Raw genomic sequence first — 23,986 nt, 5'->3', positions numbered from 1 at the left:
GTGGGAGTGTTTCTAAAGAGCCGTTGCACTAAAAGGCCTATGAAGATCCGTAGACCATTATCATTTCTTTGTTTCCTGATGCCTATTGAATCTCCCAGGGTTTTCTTACACTCCCTCATTAACGCTTTGATTGAACAGGCAAAATAACAGACATTTTCTTCCTCTTTTTCTCATAAAAGCTGATTAAACCCTTCCCAAATAGCTCCTGTGTTTTCAAGGATAAATATAGCTCCTGGCACTGACTGGCATTTCATTGTTTCTGTTCCAGCCAGAAAACCCCTTCTGTCCTCCATTCCGTGACATCATGGGCCACGCCCAGGCCAAAGCGGTGTTTCAAGACGTGTGCACTTGCCAGCTCTCACCCTTCTCTCGAATCACAACACATCATTTCCCGGCCAAGGGACTTTTTCCTTCCAGTGCTGTTTCAACATCTCCTTTCTCCCTCACGTCCACAGCCAATAAAAAGCGCCACGTCCCTCTGTGCCTGCAGAACGAAGACTCGGGGAGATCGAGCGAGACCCAGGTAAATACTAGATGCTTTTTTGCAGCTCCCTTGCTCTTTGTTTTGCTTTGGCATTTCCACCCCACCCTTTCTGTCCTGGCTCAGCTCAGCAAGCCTCAGGGTTGCTGTCACACGTGATGGAGCCGTTCAGACTGCACCAGTCAAGGGCTCCTGTGGTATATCTGTGTAATAACCCATGCCAGAGGGTTATTACCCATGCTAGAACCCTCTAGTGGCCGGATCACGTAAGCTACCTAGGAGCCAGCGGTTGCCAGCCCTTTCGCCGAAGCTGCAGCATCTCATGCTTTGGACTCGGTAGGTCACAAGGGCTCATTCCCTGCTGTCCGCTTAAGTACAGCTGGTCACATTTGCGCCAGTTACTGACTCCTCTGTGTACCTTGCTGAGAGTCAGAAAGTGGCTGCAGGTGTTTAAGAACATGGGGAAGGCCCGAATTTCCGGGGACTTGAGCCCATGGGAGTCAGGGTCATCTCCCCACTGCAAACTCCCCTGGCTGCCTATTGACTCTGGGCTTCAGGATTTTATCTGGGGTGCCGCAAACCCCCCAGAACACAGGCGCACGCCCTGTAAGCGTCAGATTGCTGGCCGGGTCTCATGGTGAGGCTGGAGGACCGGAACTGGTGTTTGAATCAAGGCAGAGTCTCCTGAGAGCAGGGGTAGAACTGGGCCAGAATTCTCCGACAACATTTTTTTGGGGTCATAAAATGCCGATTGGTTGACACGGAAGCCCCCGGCCGCTACCGCCACCACCGGCAGTGCAGTGGGGCTAAGGCAGCTTTGGGGGGGTGTCTCCACGTGCTGCCCCCGCCCTGAGTGCCGACTCCACAGCTCCCATTGGCCGCAGCTCCTGGGAGCTGCAAGGGCGGTACCTGTGGGCAGCGGCTTGCGGAGACCCCCCAAGCCCTCTGCCTAGGAGCCGCTACCAGAGGGGTGTGTGGGTCACTTTCGGGAACCACCCGAGGTAAGCGCCTCATCCTCTCCCGCACCCCTGCCCCAGCCCAGAGCTCGCACCCTGCACCTCACACCCAAACTCCCTCCCAGATCCTTAGGCAGGTGTGTGTGTATGTGTGTGTGCGTGGGGGGAGGGCGGGACTTGGACCCATTCTGGGCACCACCAAAAATTATACAAACCTGCCGCCCCTGGGGTTAGATACTTGAGCGTGTTGTCTGGATTTGGCTCGGCTACCCAGAAGCCTTTGAGAGGGGTCTGTTGGGAGGCGTGTGCTAATCAGGGACAGGCAGAGGTGGGATGCCGTCAATCTGTGGCTAGTTAGCTGTGCGGGGGACATGCCCACATGCCCATAAGCACTACTGTGAAGATCCAGCGTGTTTTCTGGGTTAAATTCACCCTGGGCCAGCAGGGGGCTATGACCCACATACGATCCACTGTGGCTAAGGCCCCAGCTGAAAGGGGGAAACTGAGGCAAGGTTGAGGCTTGCTGCGGCTAAGATCCCAGCCAAAATAGGGGGAAACTGAGGCAGTTAAGGAGTACCGCGTGATATGCAATTCTTACCCCAGGGTGGGCAAAGTCCAAGAGACCTGTGCAGTAGCTGTGAAGCCGCTGCCTACCACATAGAACCCATTTTAGCGGGCAGCTGTGGCAAGACTGAACCGTGCCTTGGTTTCCTGTTTCAGCCACACTGGGAGTTCTGTGGTGCACAGGCCTCGTGCCAGTCCCCTGCCCAGGCGTGAGGTTTGACCTTCGGTACCGGAGCACCACGCTGCTCCCAGAGAGCATTCTCCGCCATCCACCAAGAGCCGCACGCTGAGCCTGCCGGGGCTACGTGCATCTCATTAGCGAACAGAGCAGGCGTTTTAGCAGCTGACCCCATTTATTTATCCACAGAAAGGACGGCCTGAATGCTTCCCCCTTCCTGTCCGAATGAAACCTCCCGTTCCAGGCCCAGGTGCCAGGGATTTCTACAAGGGTCAGTGGGAAGAAATCCCAGGAACAGAGCCCCAGCTGAGCCCCCATGTTTGCACAGTGTTTGTCCTGGCCCACTGGTCTCCTAGAGGATAACAGCCTACTACTCCTCCCCGCTAAGGGAGGTGAAGTGGGCGTGGTCTATGGCGTGGTGCTAGAGGTTGAAATCCAGCTATCAGGTGGGGCGTTACGCTGGGACGGCTGCTACCAGAGCTCAGAGACTGTTGTCTTGTAACCCCTGGTGAGTGTGCATGGCAGGGCCCTGCCCTCCATGTCTGATCCATGGAGGACACGCATCTCTTACAGCCCTAGCAGCTAGGGAACCTTAGCTCCTGCCTTTAGTTCCAGACCCTCACCGCTTCAATTCCTGGAGTGGCAGCCCAGGGGCCGTTGCAGTAGCCGCTGTGGCTATTGTGTTCCCACATCCAGGGGAACTTGGCTGGTGGATCTGGGCCCTGCGCAAAGACTCCTCTTGTGAGCCGGCGTGGCACTGGCTGGCTAGGAAGGAGAGTGCAATGGTTAGAGGGGAAGCCTAGGACTCAGGGGACCCTATTCCAGCTCCCTGCTCTGGCACAGATTTCCTGCATGACCCTGGGCAAGTCACTTAGTCTTTCTGGGCCTCACTTCCTTTTCTGGGCAATGGAGCTAACAGCCCCTGTCCCGCCTTGCGACGGGGTGGGGAGGATAAACGCGTTACAAATAGCAGGGTGCTGCCTTCCCAGTCAGGGCCTAGACTGGCTGGGGAGTGGCTGAGTCACCAGCCGGAAGGAATGAAATACGGCAGGGCTGGGCGGATGAGCCAGAGAATCAGGAAGTTGGGTTTGTGGGGTTAGGCACTGCCCTGATTCCAAACATGCAGCTCAACCCAATACTTAGAGAGAGAGAGAGAGAGAGAACTTGTAGTCAGGTTAGAGAAGCCGCCCGTTCCTCTCCACAGGTACTAGAGAAATAGTGCGTTTGTTTCAACAGTGTCATTCTATGTGGAACCCTGTGGATTCCATATCGAGATCCCCGTCGGAAAGGACAGACAGCCATCAGCTCTGGCGACTGTCCTCTCCGAAAACCGGCCTTCTAAACTTTGCAGAACTCCTGGTCACATTCACGAGAGCCGACCGCACAGACGCCCCGACAAGGGCTTATTTCTATGGCTGTGATTGGAGCTGTTTTCAAGCAGTCGACACTCTTGAAAGCTTCTCTTTTGTTGTGAACATTTTCACGAGTTAGAATTGCTTTAGGAATGTTTATTGACCAGAAGCCAGGTTTTTGGTACATTTCAGTAACGATTTGCTTCAAAGTGCCATGAAAAATGTTGCCAAAAAAATAGAAAATGGATCAACTCCGAACCCCGCTGAACACAAACAACGCTGACATTTTGCAAATTATCCCCAAATTATTTTTCTAATGTTTTTGACGGGCTGTTGAAAGCAAGGCAGAGACTCCGAAGTCAAGGAGGTGTCACAACGCGGAGCTGAGAACCCCTAAATACCTTTATAAAGCAGGGCCCAAGGGCAGGGGCTGTGTTTTCCTATGGGTTTGACTGGCTCCTACCACGGCAGGTTCCTGATGATCGCTGTAGCCTTTGGGTGCTACCATACCATTAATAACTAGCATTCCAAACTCTGTCCTGGTGCATTCTCAGCATCCCGCCAAGCCAGACTGACGAGATGTTTGTTTCCACCCTAATGGAGGGGGGCATGTGGGTTGGTTGTTTACCCACAGGAAGGCTGTTGGGTTGATAGAGTTGTTTTCTTTTCTAGCCCTAGGAATATACCTAGGTCCTGTTGCCATTAATGTTTATCATGTCTTATGTCTTTGGATGCCCGTAGGTACCTTTGGTCCATACAGCAAATCACAAACATCAGCATTATTATCACTAGCTCTAATCTCACTTGCATTGGCTTGGGAACTCGGGGGGAAATTCTCCCAGTGGGCAGAAGGTCCGTGCATCACTCAAGCCCTGTTTGGAAGGTGGAAGTGAAGCCTGGGCCTTGAGCTGCCTCTCCGTGCACACCCGAATTCTAGGTTACGATCAGGGGCGAGGGGGGAAACACAAGAGGGGGGGAAATCCACCCCTGGTGTGACTCCGCTGATATCCATCCAGCCACGCCGCCGACAACGTGGCTCTGTGGTTTGGACTTTATCGTTTGTCAGTTTCTTTCCCTGCATTGATTTTGCTCCTTGGAGCACTAGAAGTTTTTTTCTCCTGGTGTAAAGTACAATATTTGTTCCCAGGTCATTGTCAAGCTTCTTGCTTGGGGATTTTAACGGAAGGCCCCACAGGATGTTCCGGCTGGCCGTGTTCCTCTGTGCCCTGTGTGCTGTCTCATGGGGTGAGTCCAGGGTTTATCTTACTCACAGTTCTTTCAGTGACTTGGCATGGGCAGGCAGAGCGTTGGGGTGGGAGCCAGCAGAAGTGGGCTCTGTTCTTGTCTCGACCAGTTTCTCGGTGTTCGACTGAGACCAAGTCGCTTCACTGCTCTCAGTTTCTCCTTATCTAAAGCAAGAATAGTAATGTAGCAATGCACGTCTGTTCAGCCGGGTACGTGGCACACAGTCATTCAAAGGAGAAGCTGCCCAGAATGTAGCGATTAGGAAGGCTATTAGGGGTGTCTTTAAATTTTTGGTAGTGGCAGTCACTGAAATGTCACTTATAGCAGGGTTTTATGGCAGGGAATTGGAGGAAGCCAAAATCCCAAGAACTGGTACTTGGGCCGCTCAGCATTTACACATGGGTTCCACAAACAGGCCCTAAGACAGGATTATCCATTGGACATTGAAACTATCCGGCTCCGGCGTGACGGGGCGTTCCGAGAGCACTGCCGGCCCAGGCAGTGACGCAGCCCGAGGCTGATGGCAGCTGCATCCCTTCGGTTCATCTTTCTCTCTCTCCCTCCAGGGTTTCTCTGCCTTCGCATTGTCAGCCCAGGCAAATGGGGCGGCCGACCCGCCAACTGCTCTTCGCCTCTCAAGGCCGTGCAGACTGGGTACGTCATCATCCTCCACACGGCCGGCGGCAGCTGCAAAACGGGGGCTGAATGCAACCAGCAGATGACGAATATCCAGCATTACCACATGAACAACAAGGGCTGGTGCAACATTGCCTACAAGTAAGGGGCAAAAGCACATTCTCTGGGCCCCGATCCAGCGGAAACGTACGCATGTGCACTAGCATCTAAGATAGCTCCGATGCTCAGTAGTGTAGCTAACGCACAGAACCAGCCTTTGCTTTTCCCTCAAGCTCATTCTGGTCAAGAGATGAAGGAAAAGCAGGAGAAATCTGTATAATACAAGCCAATGTTTTCAAATGTGAAAGCCTAGAATTAGGCATCTAAATCCATGTTTAGGCAGCTAAATAAGCTACTGTAGGCTCCCAACTTTGGGAATGTTGGTCTTATTCTTTTTAACTAATCACCATGAATCTATAACAAAGGATTCAACTCATTTAATATTTTTGTTATTTAAAAAAAAAGTCGGCTCTACCCTCAGGAATAAAGATTCCCCCCTCCCATCCAGAAAACACTTGCAAAGAAAATGAATGTTTCACCTGCAGAGCTGGGGAATGCAAACAAACAAACAATTAGTGGGACTTAGCCAACAATTTTTATTTTTTGTTGACATTTCAGAATTTCAAAATAAATGTCAAACTATCTCAATCGTCAACAAAATTCCAAGCCGCGCTAGGATAGGTAGAAAATCCCCACGCATTTCTATGAAAATATTTTGGTGACGTTACAAAAAATAAAATAAAAATGATGACGTTTCTATTCATAAAATGTTTAGAAACTTGTTCAGAAACTTTCGCCCAGCTCTGCTTTTCAGATCCTTACCCGCAAATCTGTCTTTGCTGTGGGGTTAAGCTGCGATCTTCCAAACCTGCTTTTGCTGTTTGGATACCCATGCTAGCAGGGTGACGGGTGGCGGCGATATACAGGTAGAATTCTGGTTAAAACGAATGGCAATTAGATGTACGGCTCTCTAGGCAGCCTTAGGGTGAAAACCTCAGCTGTAGTACTGATGGCAAATTTTGGATTAGAAACATTTCCTTTCCCATCCCTGCAGCTTCCTGATTGGTGAGGATGGGAAGGTGTACGAAGGCCGAGGCTGGAATACAGAAGGCGCTCACACTTATGGTTACAATGATATCTCTCTGGGCATTGCCTTTATGGGCGACTTTACAGGTAAGCGACTTTCTTGGCTCCCGTTTTCCCATGGCTCAGACACTCGGAGATAGGAGTCACTGCAGAAGTTGGACGCTCCCAGTGGCTATGGAGATTTTGTTGAACTGATCTGGGCATTTTACAGCCATATTCAATAGGAATTATATGGGGGGCAGAGCTTTTGAACTGAGGATCTCCCAGCCGTAGGTCAAGTTCGACCCCGTGCTGGGAGACAGCATCAGGCCTAGCGCATGAGAGGTGAACTCCACCCATTGTGCGAGGCGCTGTACAAACACAAAGAGCTTAAGCCCAGCTCATGTGCAGCCATAAGCCAAAAGGGACAGGACATCGCTGGGGTGAGGGCAGCTTTCTTAAAGGCTCCCAGGATATCTGCCTGCTTGGTCCCTTCCATCAGCCTGGCGCCTGTCCTGCATTCCAGACCTCCTCCCCATGACCCATGCATAGCCCTCTGCATCACTTGTGGGGGGTGGGGAGGTGAGTGGGATGGAGGAGCTGGCTGGTGATTACACTTCTTATATTTCACTGGCCTCTTGGTGAAATGACCCAAGCTGATGCGCTGCAGGTCTCCACGGTCCATCCTCCCCATCTCTCTCCTGAGCACCTGCTCAGAAAACGTTCGATTGATTCATGGGGCCTGTCCCGAGTCAGAGGTGAAGCCGGGCAGGTTCTCTGAGCCAAATCCCTTGCTGGTCTCTTTCAGGAAGGTCTCCCAACGCAGCGGCCTGGATAGCTTTGAAGCACTTGCTCCACTTCGCTGTCGAGAATGGCTACTTGTCTTCTGACTACCTCCTCATGGCCCACGGGGACGTCAGCCATACCATTTCTCCCGGGCAGCCCATCCGCAAGGTCCTCAAGACGTGGCCCCATTACAAACACTGAGTGTCAGCAGCCCGGTGAACGACGCGCATGGCTGTTGAAAGCCGAGGATGCTGGCCGAGGGATCCGGCTCTTTTCATGTGCTTAGTATATCTAGAGAGAGAGTTTGACTCTGAAATGTTTCGGGTTGGGTTCTCAGCCCCAGTTCTGTCTGCTGAGCAGTGCACGGGGGAAACGATCTGGCTGCATCCAGCCAGTTGAGAGCCCCCCCGTTGAAATTCTGACCTGGTGTCAGACCAACAGAGCAAATTCTTCTGCCAATTGCTCAGGCACTTGAAACCCATTGATTTCAATGCATTTTAGGCACCTTGTTGCTTTTGAAAATCCTCCTAGGTACCTAAATACTTTACAAATCTGGCCCTTCGAGACCATCGCCAGCTGCGGTTAATTAGAGCAGCCCCTAGACTGCTCTAATCTATGTCAAGGCTGGGTCTGGGCCAGCATGAGAATTCAAGGGAGATCAGTGGCTCCTGACTGTCCTCTCCACCTTGCACCAAGCGTATCTTGCTGCAGGGGAGAATGTGGCCTGTAGCAATCTTTTTTTTTTATATTTGGGTGAAATTCAGTCCAGGGCAGAGGAGCTGGCGCAAGGTTTATGGCTCATTTAAAGCACGAAGACCAGTGGTGATGCAGGGACAGGCACTGAGTGTTTCCAGCTTCCCTCATCTGTTTAATTACGAAGCTGAGAGATCAGCAAAACAACCTTGGCGTAATTAAGGACACGGGCTAGCCCGGAAAAACAATGCAATAGATGAGCTCATCTTGCTTGGCCCCTCAGCTGACAGCGATTTAGGAACGGTTAATTAATCCTACCTACACTTTTGCTGGGATGTAGGTCTAATTTACAGATGAGTAAACTCAGGGTCATTGACTTTCTTAAGATTACACAGCGAACCAATGAAAGAGGCAAGAATAGAACCAGAAAGTCCTAACTCCCCGTCTGTTCTCTAACCCCTAGTCTACACTTTCCTCCCAGAGCTAGGAGTAGAACCCAGGATTCCTGACTATCAGCCCCCCCGCCCCCTCTAATCTCTAGGTTCCACTGAAATTCAGCATGGTGCATTTTCTTATCCAATCCACCAGAGGCGTGGACTCGGGGATGGAAGCATTTCTGATCTGAGGTCATTGTGTGCTCTGTCTGGGATGGGGCAGGTACAATATGTGGGCGGCCCAAGAAAGGGAGCTCAGAGCCAACCCCATAAAGAATTGTAAATAAAGTGACAGAGGCTGTATTCGAACCACGTGCTCAACTTGTGTAGCTCCTCCGCTCGGGCAGTGCCTGCTTTACCCTCACTCCCCTGCAAAGGTTTTACAGTAGAACGAACCTCCGAGTTACAAACACTAGAGTTATGAACTGACCAGTGAACCACACGCCTCAGTTGGAACCAGAAGGACGCGATCACAGTCCTGAATTAAACGTAAACCACTAAAAAAATAAAGGGAAAGCAGCATTTTAAAAGCATCTTCTGCATAGTAAAGTTTCAAAGCTGTATTCAGTCACTGTTCAGTTGCAAAGTTTTGAACGAGCAGCCAGACCGTTTTGCTCAGAGTGACGAACAAGCTCCGTGCCCGAGGTGTTCGTAACTCGGAGGTTCTCCCGTATTTGGTTCTGAAGCTAATCCATGTCTTCTTGCCCTGCTGGCCCCCAACACTGCTGCTGAAGCCTCTTGTCCTCACCGGCCTCCAGAAGTCCATCCCCGTCAAACCCTGACCACGTCTCTGCTCCCTGAACGAATTCTTCAGCCCCAATGAAACTAGGGTGACCAGATGTCCCGATTTTATAGGGACAGTCCCGATATTTGGAGCTTTGTCTTATATAGGCTCCTATTACCCCCAGCTCCCTGTCCCGATTTTTCACACTTGCTGCCTTGTCACCCTAAATGAAACGTGCCTGGATTCTGGCTGGGCGGCGAGGAGAGAGGGAAGAGGGAGTGGACTCCAAACCTGGAAACGCGTGCCTGTGTTCCTAATAAACCAACCGCCCAGATGGAAACACCTCCAAAATCTGGGGTAGTGCCCGCCCTCCCGGCCAACATTTTCTCACCCAATCAATTCCTGCCGTGCCATTGCAGGGGTCTCGGGCATTGCAGGAACCGGGCTCTCTCTTGTTCTCTGCCTGTGGATCCCACAGTTTAGTTTCCTGAGGACTGAAATTACAGCAATGCAGGGCTGGATGGAACCTTGTAAAGTCATCAGATCCAGCCCCTGTGCTGAGGCAGGACCAAGTAAACCTAGCCTAGACCATCCCTGACAGGGGCTTGTCCAACCTGGTCTTAAAAACCTCCAGTGGAATGTGGAGCCAACTGAAATTTGGGCTTAAGAGGGGGTATCTGGGTGAAATATAACAGTCTGTGATATACGGGAGGGCCAGGCTAGACGATCTGGCCTTAAATTCTATGAAACTATGAACAAATATAATAATAATAATAAAAAATAAGATTAAAACTGAAGCCACGAGCCACATTGCATTAGTAGGTTACCAGGATAAGCCTCGGGCATCCAAAAGGCTGTTGACTGAGTTTCAACGACGGCTGGGTGAAATGTTTAGGCCCAAACTTCTTTTGGCGACAAGGCCATGGTCAGTGAGCATGAAACGTTCCACGGCTTGGCGTCAGTTTCATTGACTTGTTCATTTTTTGGGGGGAAAAAACCCACCCCAAATTTCTGAAAAAAATCAAAACATTTTGTTTCAAAATGAAAACATGTCAACGGTTCGGTTTGAAACGATGTTTGGTTTCAAAAATTCTTTTAATCTGATTTTAAAAAGCATCAAAAATTGGTCAAAATCAAAACAAAAATGTTTTGTTCATTCTCAAATTATTCCCCCCCACGCCCCAGCTTTGCGATTTGCCAGAAATTTCGAACATTTTCGGTTTTGGTCTGACCCAAAGCAATTTTTCCCCCCTCACTTTTTGAAATTGCCAACAAACTGAAAAGCCCATTATTCACCCCGCTGTAGTTTCGACGGCTTAGTATGTTTAATTTTGGTGTGATAGCTCCAGTAAAAGCTCCTGCCCACAAGCAAAGTGCAGAGGTAGGCAAATCAGCACAGAGCTGCTCGCACAGGTATGACCACCTAGGGTCAAAAATCATGAGTCGGTCCCTAAAAAAATCTCAAGATTGGCTTAATAAATCACGAGATTTAAGAGCTACTAATAAAATCTTGGGTGATTTATGTTCATGTTCTGGTTTTTAAGCCACAGTTTCCAGTTGTGCTCTGCAGCCATGAAGACGGGAAGCTTACTTTAAAAAAAAAAAAAAGCCGAGATTCTTTTGTCATTACTTGACTCCGGGATCTGGGTGTGACCGTTCGGTGACTCTGAGTCACTTTGTTACCCCTGCTCCAGCAAGAGGGAGTTTTTCCTGTGGTGACTGTCCCCCCTCTGGGCTAGGCCAGCCCTCACTTCGCCTTGGAGGTTAACAACAGCTGCATCCCAGTCCCTGAGTCCCTTTGAGTCCTTCCCCTGCGATATCCAGCCCCTGACACTGGCTACTCACTGAAATTCCAGCTTCTCTGCCCTCAAAGGTGCCGTGTCCCCCGGTTTACCAGTTTTACCTTAAACGCCCGCTCCGTAAAACACACAGCCCTTGTGAGCACTTCTAATAAACCACGAGGAGGTTTATTAAAGTCAGAATAAGGATCAACCAGAAATAAGAGAGAGTAGCAGACACACGTGGTTACAATATGAAAGAAAACAAAGACGCACGCCTGCCCGGCTCCACGTTTATCAGCAGTTCCCTTTCCTAGCTAACAAAGATTTCCTCCCGAAAGTTCAGTCTTTTGTGGCTGATTTCGGAAAAGCCAGGATCCACGTGTACATGAATCACCTTCTGCTCCTCCACGGGTTTTCCAGTGAGGGGATGCAGCCCTGGCAGGGCCCTTCCCGTCACGCTATTACCCTGAAAGCAACGGTTTGTCTCTGGTCATGGAGAGGGCGAAGCCCGGTCTTGTTGTCAAGTTTCTTTTTCACCTTTAAGTGCTTTCAGCTGTTTGTGGATGTCGCTGACGGTTTCCCATTCAAAGGGTTACAAGGGGAAACAATTCAGCCTTACAGAGCTGACGACCCCGGCGTGCCTGGATGGGCCAGGTGACCAATCATTCCTTTTCACTCCAAGTCCAGAAAGCGCACTGCCAATGTAGCTACGGTTTGCCTTCAGTATTACCCAGGCATGGGTTATGAACAAGTGACACACTTTCTGTCAACACCTCGTGCGTTACTCGCTAGGGAGAAATATCCCGCAAGGTGTGTGTTTGGTGGAACGAGTGTGTCGGTCTGAGGTGAGAGTTGTTTGTTTGCAAAGAACAGGGGTCCCTTTGCCAAAGGGTTTCTGTGGCACAATGGGACTTTAGCTAAAACCCCAAAGAGCTTGGAATAAGCCTGCAAGGGTTGGTGACGCTGGGTGCCCACAAGTGTGCTTGCTGTTACTTGTTCTGTGGTTAATGTAACTTAGTGTTTCTCAAACCGGGGACGCCGCTTGTGTCGGGAAAGCCCCTGGTGGGCCGGGCTGGTTTGTTTACCTGCCGCGTCCGCAGGTCCGGCCGGTCGCGGCTCCCACTGGCCGCGGTTCGCTGCTCCGGGCCAATGGGAGCTGCGGGAAGCGGCGCGGGCCAAGGGACCTACTGGCCACCGCTTCCAGCAGCTCCCATTGGCCTGCAGCGGCGAACCGCGGCCAGTGGGAGCCGCGATCGGCCGGACCTGCGGACGCGGTAGGTAAACACACCGGCCCGGCCCTCCAGGGGCTTTCCCGACACAAGCGGTGTCCCCGGTTTGATTAACACTGATGTAGAAGCACATTGTGAGCCTCAGATGGACGCCGCTATTGCGGCTTGTACTGTTATTTCAGGCTGAACATATGCTGGACTTCGGTCTCTTAGGGCAGTGGTTCTCAAGCAGGGGTCCCGGGCCCCCTGGGGGGCTGTGAGCAGGTTTCAGGGGCTCTGCCAACAAGCATGGCTGGCATTAGACTCGCTAGGGCCCAGGGCAGAAAGCCTGCCACATGGGACCACAGCTTGGGACCCCGAGCCCCACCACCGGGACTGCAGCCGAAGCCTGAGCAACTCAGCTTTGTGGTCCCCCCCATGGCAGTGGTGGGCAACCTGCGGCCCGCGCCGTGAGGGTCATCCGCTGGCGGGTTTGTTTACATTTGCACAGTGGTCGGCGGCCACTGGGAGCTGCAGGCGGCCGTGCAAATGTAAACAAACCGTCTGGCGGCCCGCCAGGGGATTACCCTGATGGGCCGCATGTGGGCCCCAGGTTTCCCACCACTGCCCTATGGTGTGGGGCCCTGGGCAATTGTCCTGCTTGCTAGCCCTTAACACCGTCCCGGGCTTTTATATGCAGAAAAACAGTTGTGGGACAACTGAGCCATGGTGTTTTTATAGCATGGGGGGAGTGAGGGGGACTCAGAAAAAGGTTGAGAACCCCCGGCTTGGGGAACACCCCAGTTCAAAGAAGACATAATTCACCCTTTTGCTGAGGGCTAGAACAATGTCAAAGCACCACTGAAGTCCCTATGGGATTATGGGGTATTTAAATTATGCATCAGAATTGTGTGTATGTACTAGGAGGGATTTCACCCTTTGAGCCCAAGGGCTTTCCTGCAGAAGGAAGTTAATCTGGAATAAGGGAGGGTGTGAATTTAAAGCACAGTCACTATTCTGGAACAGCTCCCCACATCGACACTTTTATTCCAGAATAAGGTGCCTTTTTCTGGTTTAACTTAATCGACAAAACGTCTCAGCTCAGTCGCTTCTCTCCTGCTACAGACTGTCCTTAACCCCTTTGCCCTGACACCTTTCCCCGGGCGCCGTCTGAAACACCTGGCCCCACGTATAATCAGGAGGGAGGGCGCCGTCGGGAAGTGGAGTAATTTAGAGAGATGCAGCTGGAGAGCAGGTTTGTCCAGGACTAAAAATCACCTTCCTCCTACTCGGGAAGGGAGGCTGCACTGCATTTGCACAGAGCTGCCGTCACCATCCCTGTCTGCTGCTCTTCGCTGGTGTGGACTGGTGACCTGGGTAAGTCTCGTTGGGATTCTTTCCCTTGAAACAAGCTTCTAATTCCTGGTGTAACTTGCAACAGCGTCTTTCCAGCAGAGGGGGCAGCCAGGCTGAGTGCACAGAGCCTAGGGCTAGTCATCAGCACTCCTGAGTTCGTTTCCTAGCTCTGACACCGACTGATTGTGCTGCCTTGAGTCAGTCACTTCGCCTCTCAGTGCCTCAGTTTCCCAGCCTGTAAAATGGGGAAAATACTACCTTCCTTCCCAGGATGTTGGGAGAGTGGATTAGTTAAACCCATGCGAGTGTTTTGAAGATGCTAAGGGAATTAGACGCCTTTTAACCCAAATGTAAGCCCTGGTGATAGGAGATAAAGATCAAAGGACAACAAAGTATAACTGTTGCAAGAGCAACATGGGCTGCAGCGTTGCCCAATTTTTAGCATGCAGAATGTCTAAGCTTCACTCGAATTGGCTGAGTCATAACCTGCCTTTTCCTCTGGGGTATTGCATAATGCAGAGACAACAGGCACATGAAGTATCAAGCCGTGAATGGAGCTGGCATCCCGCTCTCTCGGCTGTGATGAGTGGGAGTTCTCAGATACCATCAGTTCTGCTGGCTGCTTCAGAGAAGAAGATAGGGTCTGGTTTGACAGCTTGACAGAACTGGCCAATTCTGTGTGGGTGAAGGGACCCCCTTGCAGCCGCAGCATTGATGCAAACTGGGAAGGGCCTGAGATAGAACTGGGGGAAGGGGGGGGGAGGAACTTTCCGACGACGCTTTTTCCAAAAACATTTCTCTGATACAATTTCTGACAAAAACGTCAGTTTGTCACCTGTTTGCGGGAAAGGGGGTGGTTTTGATGAATCTCCTGATACGAAAACATTCTGAAAAAAAAATTGAACTTATTGAATATCTTGTTTTGATATTTTTTAAATAAAAAAATCATTTTTTCAGTTGGAAATGTCTTTTCTTTCTGAAAATTTAGTTAATTTATAGCTTTTTTGTTAAAAAGGGAAAACCATTATAAACAGTCAATTTCAAAACAAAATGACTGAAATGAAACATTTCAATTGATCCAGTCTGAACGTGTCCCCCCAGAATATTGCTTCATGAATCTTTTTTTGCGATTTCATCTTTTAGTCCTGATTTGGGATGGGAATTTTCTTTTGAAATCTCGAAAATTCTCATGGGATGGGAAAACCATTTTGTGTTCTGTCATCTGAACGCAGCCCTTGCACACAGAACATGTATGTCCTGATTCTGGTCACCCCTTTCTGGATCCATTTTATTTCTACTTATCTTGCTCAATGCCGCAGAAGAGAGAGTCTCTTAATACATAGCGTATCATGAAGATATTTCCAGCATTATTTTCCATCCTGTTTCTTTTGTTTGCTCCTCTGATCTCCACTGCCCATTGAGCAAAACCCACACTGACCCTCAAGAGCCAGCCCCCCAAACGAAGGTTGTACTGGGTTCATAAGGATTGAATCTTGATCCCTTCCTCCCCCCTGTTTTGGTCAGGATCTGCACCATCATCCCGGGATGTCTAACCTCATAAAGGCCATCGCAGACATGATTGACAGCTACCAGAGCAACTCCAGAAAGGGCAGGGAATCAGAGAGGTTCCGGAGGTGTGAGTTTAAGAAGTTGGTCCAGCAGGATCCGACTCCTGCCAAGGTAACTTTTCCCAGGCTGCTGGGGAAATATGCGTGGGAGGGGAGGAATGCAGTGGGGACGTTTGCGACCATCATCCAAGTCTCTGGTTGCCTCGGCATCACAAAGGATGGAATTTGCCGCCCTATGTGGGATTCAGCATGAGGTTTATGCGCCCCTCAATTCCTAGTGTAAACTGGGATTAGAATTCAGGAATTTTAAGGGATTAAGGGGCATTTCAGCAGAATTTAGGCCTTGTGCTTTGCCATTTCACGTTTTGAAAAGTGAACAGATCCTCATGTGCTGTTTCATTATTTCAGAGATCATCCAGCAATAAATATAAACACACTACGAGCTTGCCAGATTCTGACGCGGAGCTGATGAACAAGGAAGAACTCATCACTGCCAATCCCTGTGTGCACTGAAGCTGGGATAGCGGTCACGGTCGTGGTGCATATACAACAAGGTAAAACAAACACCTCGAATATCACCTGGCTTAAGGTCGGCGACTCTGAAGAGAAGCCTTTTAAATTGCTCTGTAGTATTTCGTTGCTCAGAGGGGGCCAGATCCTTAGCTGATGTAAATTGGCATAGTCCTGGGCCACAAATGGTAAGTTACACGTGAAAAAAAACGGGCACATTGCAACTGGCAATTGTTGCTGCGTGCATGTTCAGGGGCAGTGGGGGCCACACAGCAATTGGCGTGTGGATTATGTGGCTGCTGGAGGTGCTGTCGGTGCAGCACCTGGGCCCCACATGGTGTGCTGGGCCCTTAATGTGCCACCGGGGTGAATGAAACTCCTGTTCCTCTCAGCACCAGGGACCGGGAAGTGGGATGGACAATCCGGAGGCTCACCGGCAAGGAGGGGTAAGGGCCAGGGTTGGGGAGGCAGGGAGTCCTGAGAGGGAAGGGTGGTGGGGGATCCCTGTAAGGGCAGGCACCTAGGAGGAGTGGGTGTAGGGGGCTCATGGGCCAGGCAGGTGGTGGGGGTATGCTTGAGAGAACAGTCAGGCACTGGGTGAGGGGGACTGGGCATTTTTTCTGAGACTGGATGGGTTGAATTTGGTAGAAAACAATATTCCCAAGAATCAAGCAAAAACTGGACTTTCCATCCCTAGGACTACATTTCCCATGATGCACTTTCAGCCAGGTGGCTCCCATACTGTACCGCACCACTAGATGGCGCTGCATCATAGGAGATGTAGTCCATCCAGGGATCCGGTCTATAGGAGTGAATGTGGGTAACAGAGACCGAAACTACAGCTCCCATGAGGGGATGCGCCACCATAGGAAAATGCAGTTGAACATTCAACTGATTTGAAACAAAATGTTTTGGGTTCATTTCAACAACAAAATATTTGAATTCAGGTGGAACCAACCCAAAATGAAATACTAGTTTTTGGTTTTCCTGATGGATGAAATTTTCCCTAGGAAAATAGAAAACTGCCTTTTCTGTTGAAAACTCATCCAGAAGGAAAATTCCCCATTAGCTCTAGCATTCAGTATTTGGTATTCTCCCATTTTAAAAGTGTCCGTTGTCAAGTAAAGGAGAAGAAACAATACTATGTGACATACATGACCAATCACAGGCTACAAGTAATAAATAATAGATGAGTGATCATGAACAACTATAGGCCAAAAATAGTTAATTCAGCCAGAAAGCAAGATCAGGATTTGGGATTGAGTTAGGAACAAAGAGAAGGTTGAATGTGCATTGAATGTGACTCGCTGTGAGATATTTGGCTGGAGGGGGGCTAATAATTTCAGCAGAGAACCACAGTCTCGTACGAAGGGATGCAAAGCATCGATGTGGCAAACATGAGCTACATACGTACCGGTTGTGTAAAAGCGTAGTTGGCTGTTCCACCGTTGCAGGCTCCTGCCTTAAGTGGCAGTCGGAGGAAAGATTCCCCTTGACTTCAGGGGGCAATGGATCAGGCCAGCTGTGCTTCACAAAATCTTTATCTCGGTTGTGTGTGTCTCCTACAGCACCCCCAAACTCTGGAGGGAACAAAGGCACCAGCAATTCATGAGCATGATGTGATCACAGGTCCTGGTATTTTGGGGTCTTTCTACAGAAGCTTTGAAGTTCCTACCCTTTTCCACTCGGAAGATGCCATCTGCGGTGCACAAACTGATTCTCGCCCAGTTCCTCCCGAATGGGAAACACCTGCCTTCAGATCAACGGCAGCAGCAAAGATCTGAAACCTGCCCCATCCTATTCCACACATCCACCTCCATGAGGCCAAACGTCCGTTGGGTTCTCTCACTTTGTTATGACGTTGCGTGACTGTTGATGGGTAACTTTGCTAATGCGCCCTGCTGCTGGCGTGCGGAGCTACACCGTGTTGAGTTGTAGTCTCAGTCATAAACACAGCCGCAGAAGGACATTGCACTGCTAAGTCTGGTGTGTCCAGCTTCTGAGACTGAGGTCCGTGATCTATACGATTTTCTTAGGTAGAGGGCAAAAATATCTCAGCAGAAGAGGCCAGAATTCTCTGTAAATGTAGGCGACTCTTCAAACCGTACAGTAAGTTGGATGATAGAAGTTTAATGGAAAATCAAGGGCCGTGGTCTAGACTGACCCCTTGCAAGCTACTCCGAGGAAGGGGCGGCACATATTTGCATTGGATCAAAAGCAGAGCAGACTCACAGTTTGGCCCCTGCTTCCCCCTCCAGGTCAGCTCGCCTGCACTGGCCGACAAGTTGGGGGAAGAGGAATCAAGGCTATACCCAATCCCCTTGCTAACTTCTTGCTCACCTGGGTGGGACAGGGAGGAGCAGCCCGGCAGTGATGGCTTTCCTCCCATGTCTTGACTCAGAATGCAGGTAGGTCATGCCAAGGGCTAAGAGGGCACAGGCTGCATGACTGGCTCACAATTTAGCATGCAAAGGACCAAAAATTCTCAGCAACTGAACAGCCATTTTCCCTGCCTGTAGTTTTATAGCATCTCTGGTGATGTGAGACCAGGATGGATCACTGGATTTTAATGGCCTTGGCGTTTAAACTGGCTGGATCCTACCAATGATCATTGCACATTTCACCTAGACGTATGTGAAATCCTGCCTCCCCTGAAGTCAGTGGCAAAATTCCCATTGACTTCAATGGGGCCAGGATTCCACCCCGATCTTGTGTCTTGTAACCATACTTAGTCATGTCATCAAATGACAATGAGTAACGTTTTCAAAAGCAACCTATGCACTCCCAGTAGGAGTCTGGGGCTTTTGAAAATCCTGCTAGCTGCCGATCTGCATCTTTAGGTTCCTAAATACCTTTCAAAATCTGGCTGCTAGGGTCAAATTTTCAAAAGCACCTAAGCAATTTAGAAGGTCAAGTCCCGTTTTCAAAAGTGACTTACGCATGTGTGAGACTAAGTCTCATTCAAAGTCAATGCAATTTTAGATTCCTAAACAGCCTCCGTCACTTTTGACAATAGGGTTTCGGCTTATAAACCACTTAGACGCTTTTGAAAATGTCATGCCATGCCCACATCCAGAAGGCAAATTAATATCCACCTTCCATGAGCACACATTTCTACCTCCATAACAAGGCACCTTCCTGTAGTAAAATATCCCCACTCGTGGCTTCAGCTTAAACAGTAGTGTTGCTGGCTACCCGAACAAAGTACCTGCCCCCCTCCCCGTCCCCGTCCCCGCTAGGTGGCTGAAAATAACAAGTGAAAATAAAATAAGCCATGACATAGAAGTAATTCTTCCGTTCTACTCCATGCTGATTAGGCCTCAACTGGAGTATTGTGTCCAGTTCTGGGCGCCACATTTCAGGAAAGAAGTGGACAAATTGGAGAAAGTCCAGAGAAGAGCAACAAAAATGATGAAAGGTCTAGAAAACATGATCTGTGAGGGAAGAGTGAAAAAATTGGGTTTGTTTAGCCTGGAGAAGAGAAGACTGAGAGGGGACATGATAACAGTTTTCAAGTACAGAAAAGATTGTTACAAGGAGGAGGGAGAAGAATTGTTCTTCTTAACCTTGGAGGATAGGACAAGAAGCAATGGGCTTAAATTGCAACAAAGGAGGTTTAGGTTGGACATTAGGAAAAACTTCCTAACTGTCAGGGTGGTTAAGCACTGGAGTAAATTGCCCAGGGATGTTGTGGAATCTCCATCCTTGGGGGTTTCGTAAGAGCAGGTTGGAAAAACACCTGTCAGGGATGGTCTAGATAATACTTAGTCCTGTCACGAGTGACTGTGCAGGGGACTGGACTAGATGACCTCTCGAGGTCCCTTCCAGTCCTATGATTCTATGAATGTACTTATTCTTGGTTTCCACAGCAGGACTGGTATATACATAGCTAGACATAGTGCCTCTAGGAAACAGGATGAAATCCTTCCACGTATTTTATCGGCTTATTGCTGTATTGAATGTTTTTTTCTCTACAGGAAGATCGGGCCATTATCAGCTGAGGCCATGAACTCAACTCGACGGCATTTCTCTGCCTGTCTGTAATGTGATAACTTTTGAATGCCACATTTGATCAATGCCACAATTTCAGGGAATGTTCTAGACATCAGTAAACAGAACCCTATTGATCTGGAGGGAAATCAGAAAGTGGAAAGGGGAAAAATGGGGGAACAAGTGGTGCCCCGGCCTTCTGTTTAGCAAGTTCCAAGCACCTCTGCAATTGCTTTTAGCTCAATCAGGGCCCGAAATTGAGAGGGATGGCGGGGGGCACACTGGAAGATGGATGGGGGTGGGATGGAGGGACTCCATTGTGCATGCAATGAGCTCTGCCGACAGAGGCAAGAGACCCTCTGTTTTTTTCAAAAAAGTGGTGGGTGCCGTGTTATCACTATTTGTATTTAATCAATATGAAGCTAGCAGCAACGTGTTAGGAAAAGATACCACTCCTCCCCTGTCTGGATGGATTCGGAAGAAAAGGAAAGTGTTTCCCATGTATATACCAAGTGCTTGTATTAATATTGATGAGGTGGGTGAGAAAAACACCTGCTTCCATTTAAAAATAAATATTGTCTATAGCAAACAGAGCTTTTTATTTTTTTTTTAAAAAAACAATCAAGTAATCTGCAACTCGTTGCAAAGCCATGGACGCATGTGTGTGTTTCTTGCTCTAAGGGCTAACCTCGGAAAGCCTTTATTAGCAGGAGCAGTGCTTGCTATCAGAAGTCCCACCGAGGTGGTGTTTGTAGGATTGGGCCCTTAAATTGCTGCTGGGCTAAGAGTTACTAACCAAAGCCACATTACGATTATATTTTATTGCAATCGTGTCCGTGCTTGGTGCTGTACAAACACAGAACGGCCCCAAGATGCTGACATGCTTGCCTGATTTCCTCCCCTCCTGCCCCCACGCCTGCAGAGGTTGGCGCACAGGGGAACAGAAAGGTCTCATGCAACATGCGCAGGGGGCTTTTGCGGGCTTGTTATTCAGAGGTGAGACGCAGGAGCCGTGATGTAGCGTGTCATGTATTCTGAAGCACACGGTGAGCACACAGGTAGGAGGCCGATCGCTCCAGAGTGTCGTGTTAGCTCGGGGCTCTTGGTGTTTGTCTTGGTGCACCCAGGCAATCTTGAGGCTGCGTGACACAAACGCTGGTTGGTAACTGCAGAGGGTTTTCCTCTGAGCCACAGGGTTCGTCCCCGCAGCTGGCCTGTGTCAGCTGACTCAGGGTTGCAGAGCTCAGGCTAAGCTAAGGGGCTGTTTAATTGCGGTGTAGATGCTCCAGCCGGATCCCAAACAACTGCAGCACAGTTAAACATCGTTCCCTGTGCAAGATCCAACTCTGCTGGGCTTCTGGCAGTTCTCCCTTGATCCCGACACTTTCTGACCTCCCAGAGGTAGCTTTCCTTGCTGATCCGTCCCATCTTCCATTCCTGGTAGGCTTTCTGCTTCTCACCTGTTTGAGAAGCTACTCATCCAGCGTGGTCTGCAACCATAGGCGTAGTTTGACTTCTCTATTTGGGTGGGGGGCAGCTCCAGGCAGACCAACTGGGCTGTGCATTGGGGGGCAAATTCCATGCCTGCCTGAGGCTTGCAGTTTAGGGGGGTAATGTTCCTCCTGCTCCTCCAAACTATACCCATGTCTGCAACCCTTCCCTACGAACCCTTCCCTTGCTTGTTCTGATGTAATGCACGCAGCCTACATTCCATAAAGTCGAAACACATGTTTATAATTCTGTTACCGATTTTAACAATATTAACACAGGCGTGCCAGGCTGATTGCACATCTGTATTTGTCAGTGTTTCACCGAGGCATGAAGACCTTGGCCTGAGCTGGCACCTGACCTGCCAGCATCACATCTACCAGGAGGACCAAACCACTGCATCTTATCTCCTCTCTGGCATGGACGTTACTCTCATGGCTTTGAATAAAGACGTTGTTGGTTTAAATTAGAAGAGCAAAATACACAACACTTTATGGCTGTGTGTACTTCAGGCAAAATGCACATTGTTGTTAGCGCAAATCCCAACCTGTCTTGAAAGGCGGGTTTGTCTGCAATGAGAGTGTGATGTCTGATGTTTATTCCCAGGGCATGTTTGGTATGAAGCACAAGTAAACATTTGTCAATGAGTTCTATTGCCCTTCTATAAATCCATGGTACGCCCACATCTCGAATACTGCGTACAGATGTGTTCTCCTCATCTCAAAAAAGATATACTGGCACTAGAAAAGGTTCAGAGAAGGGCAACTAAAATGATTAAGGGTTTGGAACCGGTCCCATATGAGGAGAGATTAAAGAGGCTAGGACTCTTCAGCTTGGAAAAGAGGAGACTAAGGGGGGATATGATACAGGTATATAAAATCATGTGTGATGTGGAGAAAATGGATAGGGAAAAGTTATTTACTTATTCCCATAATACAAGAACTAGGGGTCATCAAATGAAATTAATGGGCAGCAGGTTTAAAACAAATAAAAGGAAGTTCTTCTTCACACAGCGCACAGTCAACTTGTGGAACTCCTTACCTGAGGTGGTTATGAAGGCTAGGACTATAACAGCGTTTAAAAGAGAACTGGATAAATTCATGGTGATAAGTCCATTAATGGCTATTAGCCAGGACGGGTAAGGAATGGTGTCACTAGCCTCTGTCTGTCAGAGGATGGAGATGGATGGCAGGAGAGAGATCACTTGATCATTGCCTGTTAGGTTCACTCCCTCTGGGGCACCTGGCATTGGGCACTGTTGGTAGACAGGATACTGGGCTAAATGGACCTTTGGTCTGACCCAGTCCGGCCGTTCTTATGTTCTTATCTTCTATGGGTAAAAATACCACATACCTCTTTCTTTCTCTCTCTCAAAGGGCTTGAGTGGTGCCCCTCCATGGGGATGAATTTCACTCTTAGTTGTGTTTTGAGTGACAATAAACAGTACGCAGCCGTCGTGATTCACTATCAGTCATTCATGTGCTGCCAACTCTGACAATTTTAACAACAAGGAGTCCGGTGGCACCTTAAAAACTAACAGTTTTATTTGGGCATAAGCTTTCGTGGGTAAAAAAACCTCACTTCTTTATGCATCTGAAGGAGTGAGTTTTTTTACCCATGAAAGCTTATGCCCAAATAAATCTGTTAGTGCCACCAGACTCCTTGTTGTTTTTGTGGATACAGACTAACACGGCAACCCCCTGATATCTGACAATTTTATTACAAGTCCCATGATATTTGGTGCTTTCCTTAAAACCCCAGCTCCCAGAGTCATGTCATTTCATAGTGGTGGTAGCCGTGTTAGTCTGTATCAGCAAAAACAACGAGGAGTCCTTGTGGCACCTTAGAGACTAACAAATGTATTTGGGCATAAGCTTTTGTGGGCTAAAACCCACTTCATCAGATGCAGTGGGTTTTAGCCCACGAAAGCTTATGCCCAAATACATTTGTTAGTCTCTAAGGTGCCACAAGGACTCCTCATTTTTTTCATGTCATTTCAGGAGAATCTCAGCTTTCGTTTCGCCCTGTAAATTATTAGCACTCGTGGTGGCAGAGAAAATCTTTGGTGACCTGAATACCTCCTACGGGTTCAGAAACCAGGAAAACAACCCAAAATTTATGATTCGAAAACCCCCAACTCCTGATTTTTAGGACAGTCACTTGATTGTGAGGGCCCGACTCATGATTTTCAAAGGCTTGGAGATGGTAGTACTACGTGAGCCTCTTGTCCCTGATTGAGATTTTTCGCTGTGTAGGAGTGCAGAGTTTCAACGTAGCCACTTTCCCGTCTCTGAGTCCATATTACGATAAACGTGTTCACATCAGGCTGCTCTCATCTCACAGCATCTAGTAATTAAAAACCTGCTTTCTGAGCTTGTTGATTGCCTTCTCTCTTCACACCCAACATCGCTGCTAACTCTGCCAACTCGCCATCGGGCAATTAGCTAGGCTAGAATGGGAGTGGAATATACAGAATCAAGGAGGTGCGTTACTCTGCTGATAGCGCAGCCATCCTTATCGTACATGACTGGGCCCCGTTCTATCCCCCTCCCAGTCATTTAAAGGAAAAGCCAGATATTTCAGCACCGCGGCCCCGATCCTGCAGCCCACGCCTATGCAGCAAAGGCCTTATGCCCATGCTGAAGTTTAGGCATGTCCTTGATTCCTGTGTGCTTTGCTGGATAAGGTCAGATATATAAGCATTTCGTGCTTTGCTGAATTGATGCCATAACGGTGGTCTGTCTGCCTGGTTATCTTTGCCTATTTGCTTGCAAATCTGACCTACATGAATGAGGATCAAAGGTATAACTCACCCCTGCGCAGAGGACTGGGCCTAGCCAGCACTTAAATTCTACTTAAAGTCCCCGGCCCCTGCCACTTGAGCTAACGTAGTAATTCTGCTAGCGGTGAGTAACAGGCTGTAATGCTCTAT

General features: G+C 49.1%; 1 protein-coding gene across 1 annotated transcript; it reads left to right on the top strand.

Moving 5' to 3' along the window:
* Nucleotides 1–337: 337 nt before the first annotated feature.
* Nucleotides 338–9,701, top strand: LOC101948517 (peptidoglycan recognition protein 3-like). Its single transcript, XM_005280621.4, has 5 exons — nt 338–523; nt 4,679–4,776; nt 5,343–5,553; nt 6,506–6,624; nt 7,325–9,701. Exons 2-5 carry the CDS (start codon nt 4,728–4,730, stop codon nt 7,501–7,503), a joined length of 558 nt encoding a protein of 185 aa, XP_005280678.2. The 5' UTR covers nt 338–523; nt 4,679–4,727; the 3' UTR covers nt 7,504–9,701.
* The last annotated feature ends 14,285 nt before the right edge of the window (nt 9,702–23,986 follow it).

Source organism: Chrysemys picta, chromosome 20, assembly GCF_011386835.1.
Source record: "Chrysemys picta bellii isolate R12L10 chromosome 20, ASM1138683v2, whole genome shotgun sequence".
Classification (NCBI taxonomy): Eukaryota; Metazoa; Chordata; order Testudines; family Emydidae; genus Chrysemys; species Chrysemys picta.
This window is presented reverse-complemented; position numbering and strand designations above follow the sequence as displayed.

Excerpts from the sequence above, each read along its gene's own strand:
- LOC101948517 (XM_005280621.4), top strand. The coding sequence starts at position 4,728 with ATGTTCCGGCTGGCCGTGTTCCTCTGTGCCCTGTGTGCTGTCTCATGG. Across the intron at positions 4,777-5,342 it reads CCTGTGTGCTGTCTCATGGG|GGTTTCTCTGCCTTCGCATT; the intron begins GTGAGTCCAGGG and ends CTCTCCCTCCAG. Across the intron at positions 6,625-7,324 it reads CTTTATGGGCGACTTTACAG|GAAGGTCTCCCAACGCAGCG; the intron begins GTAAGCGACTTT and ends GGTCTCTTTCAG.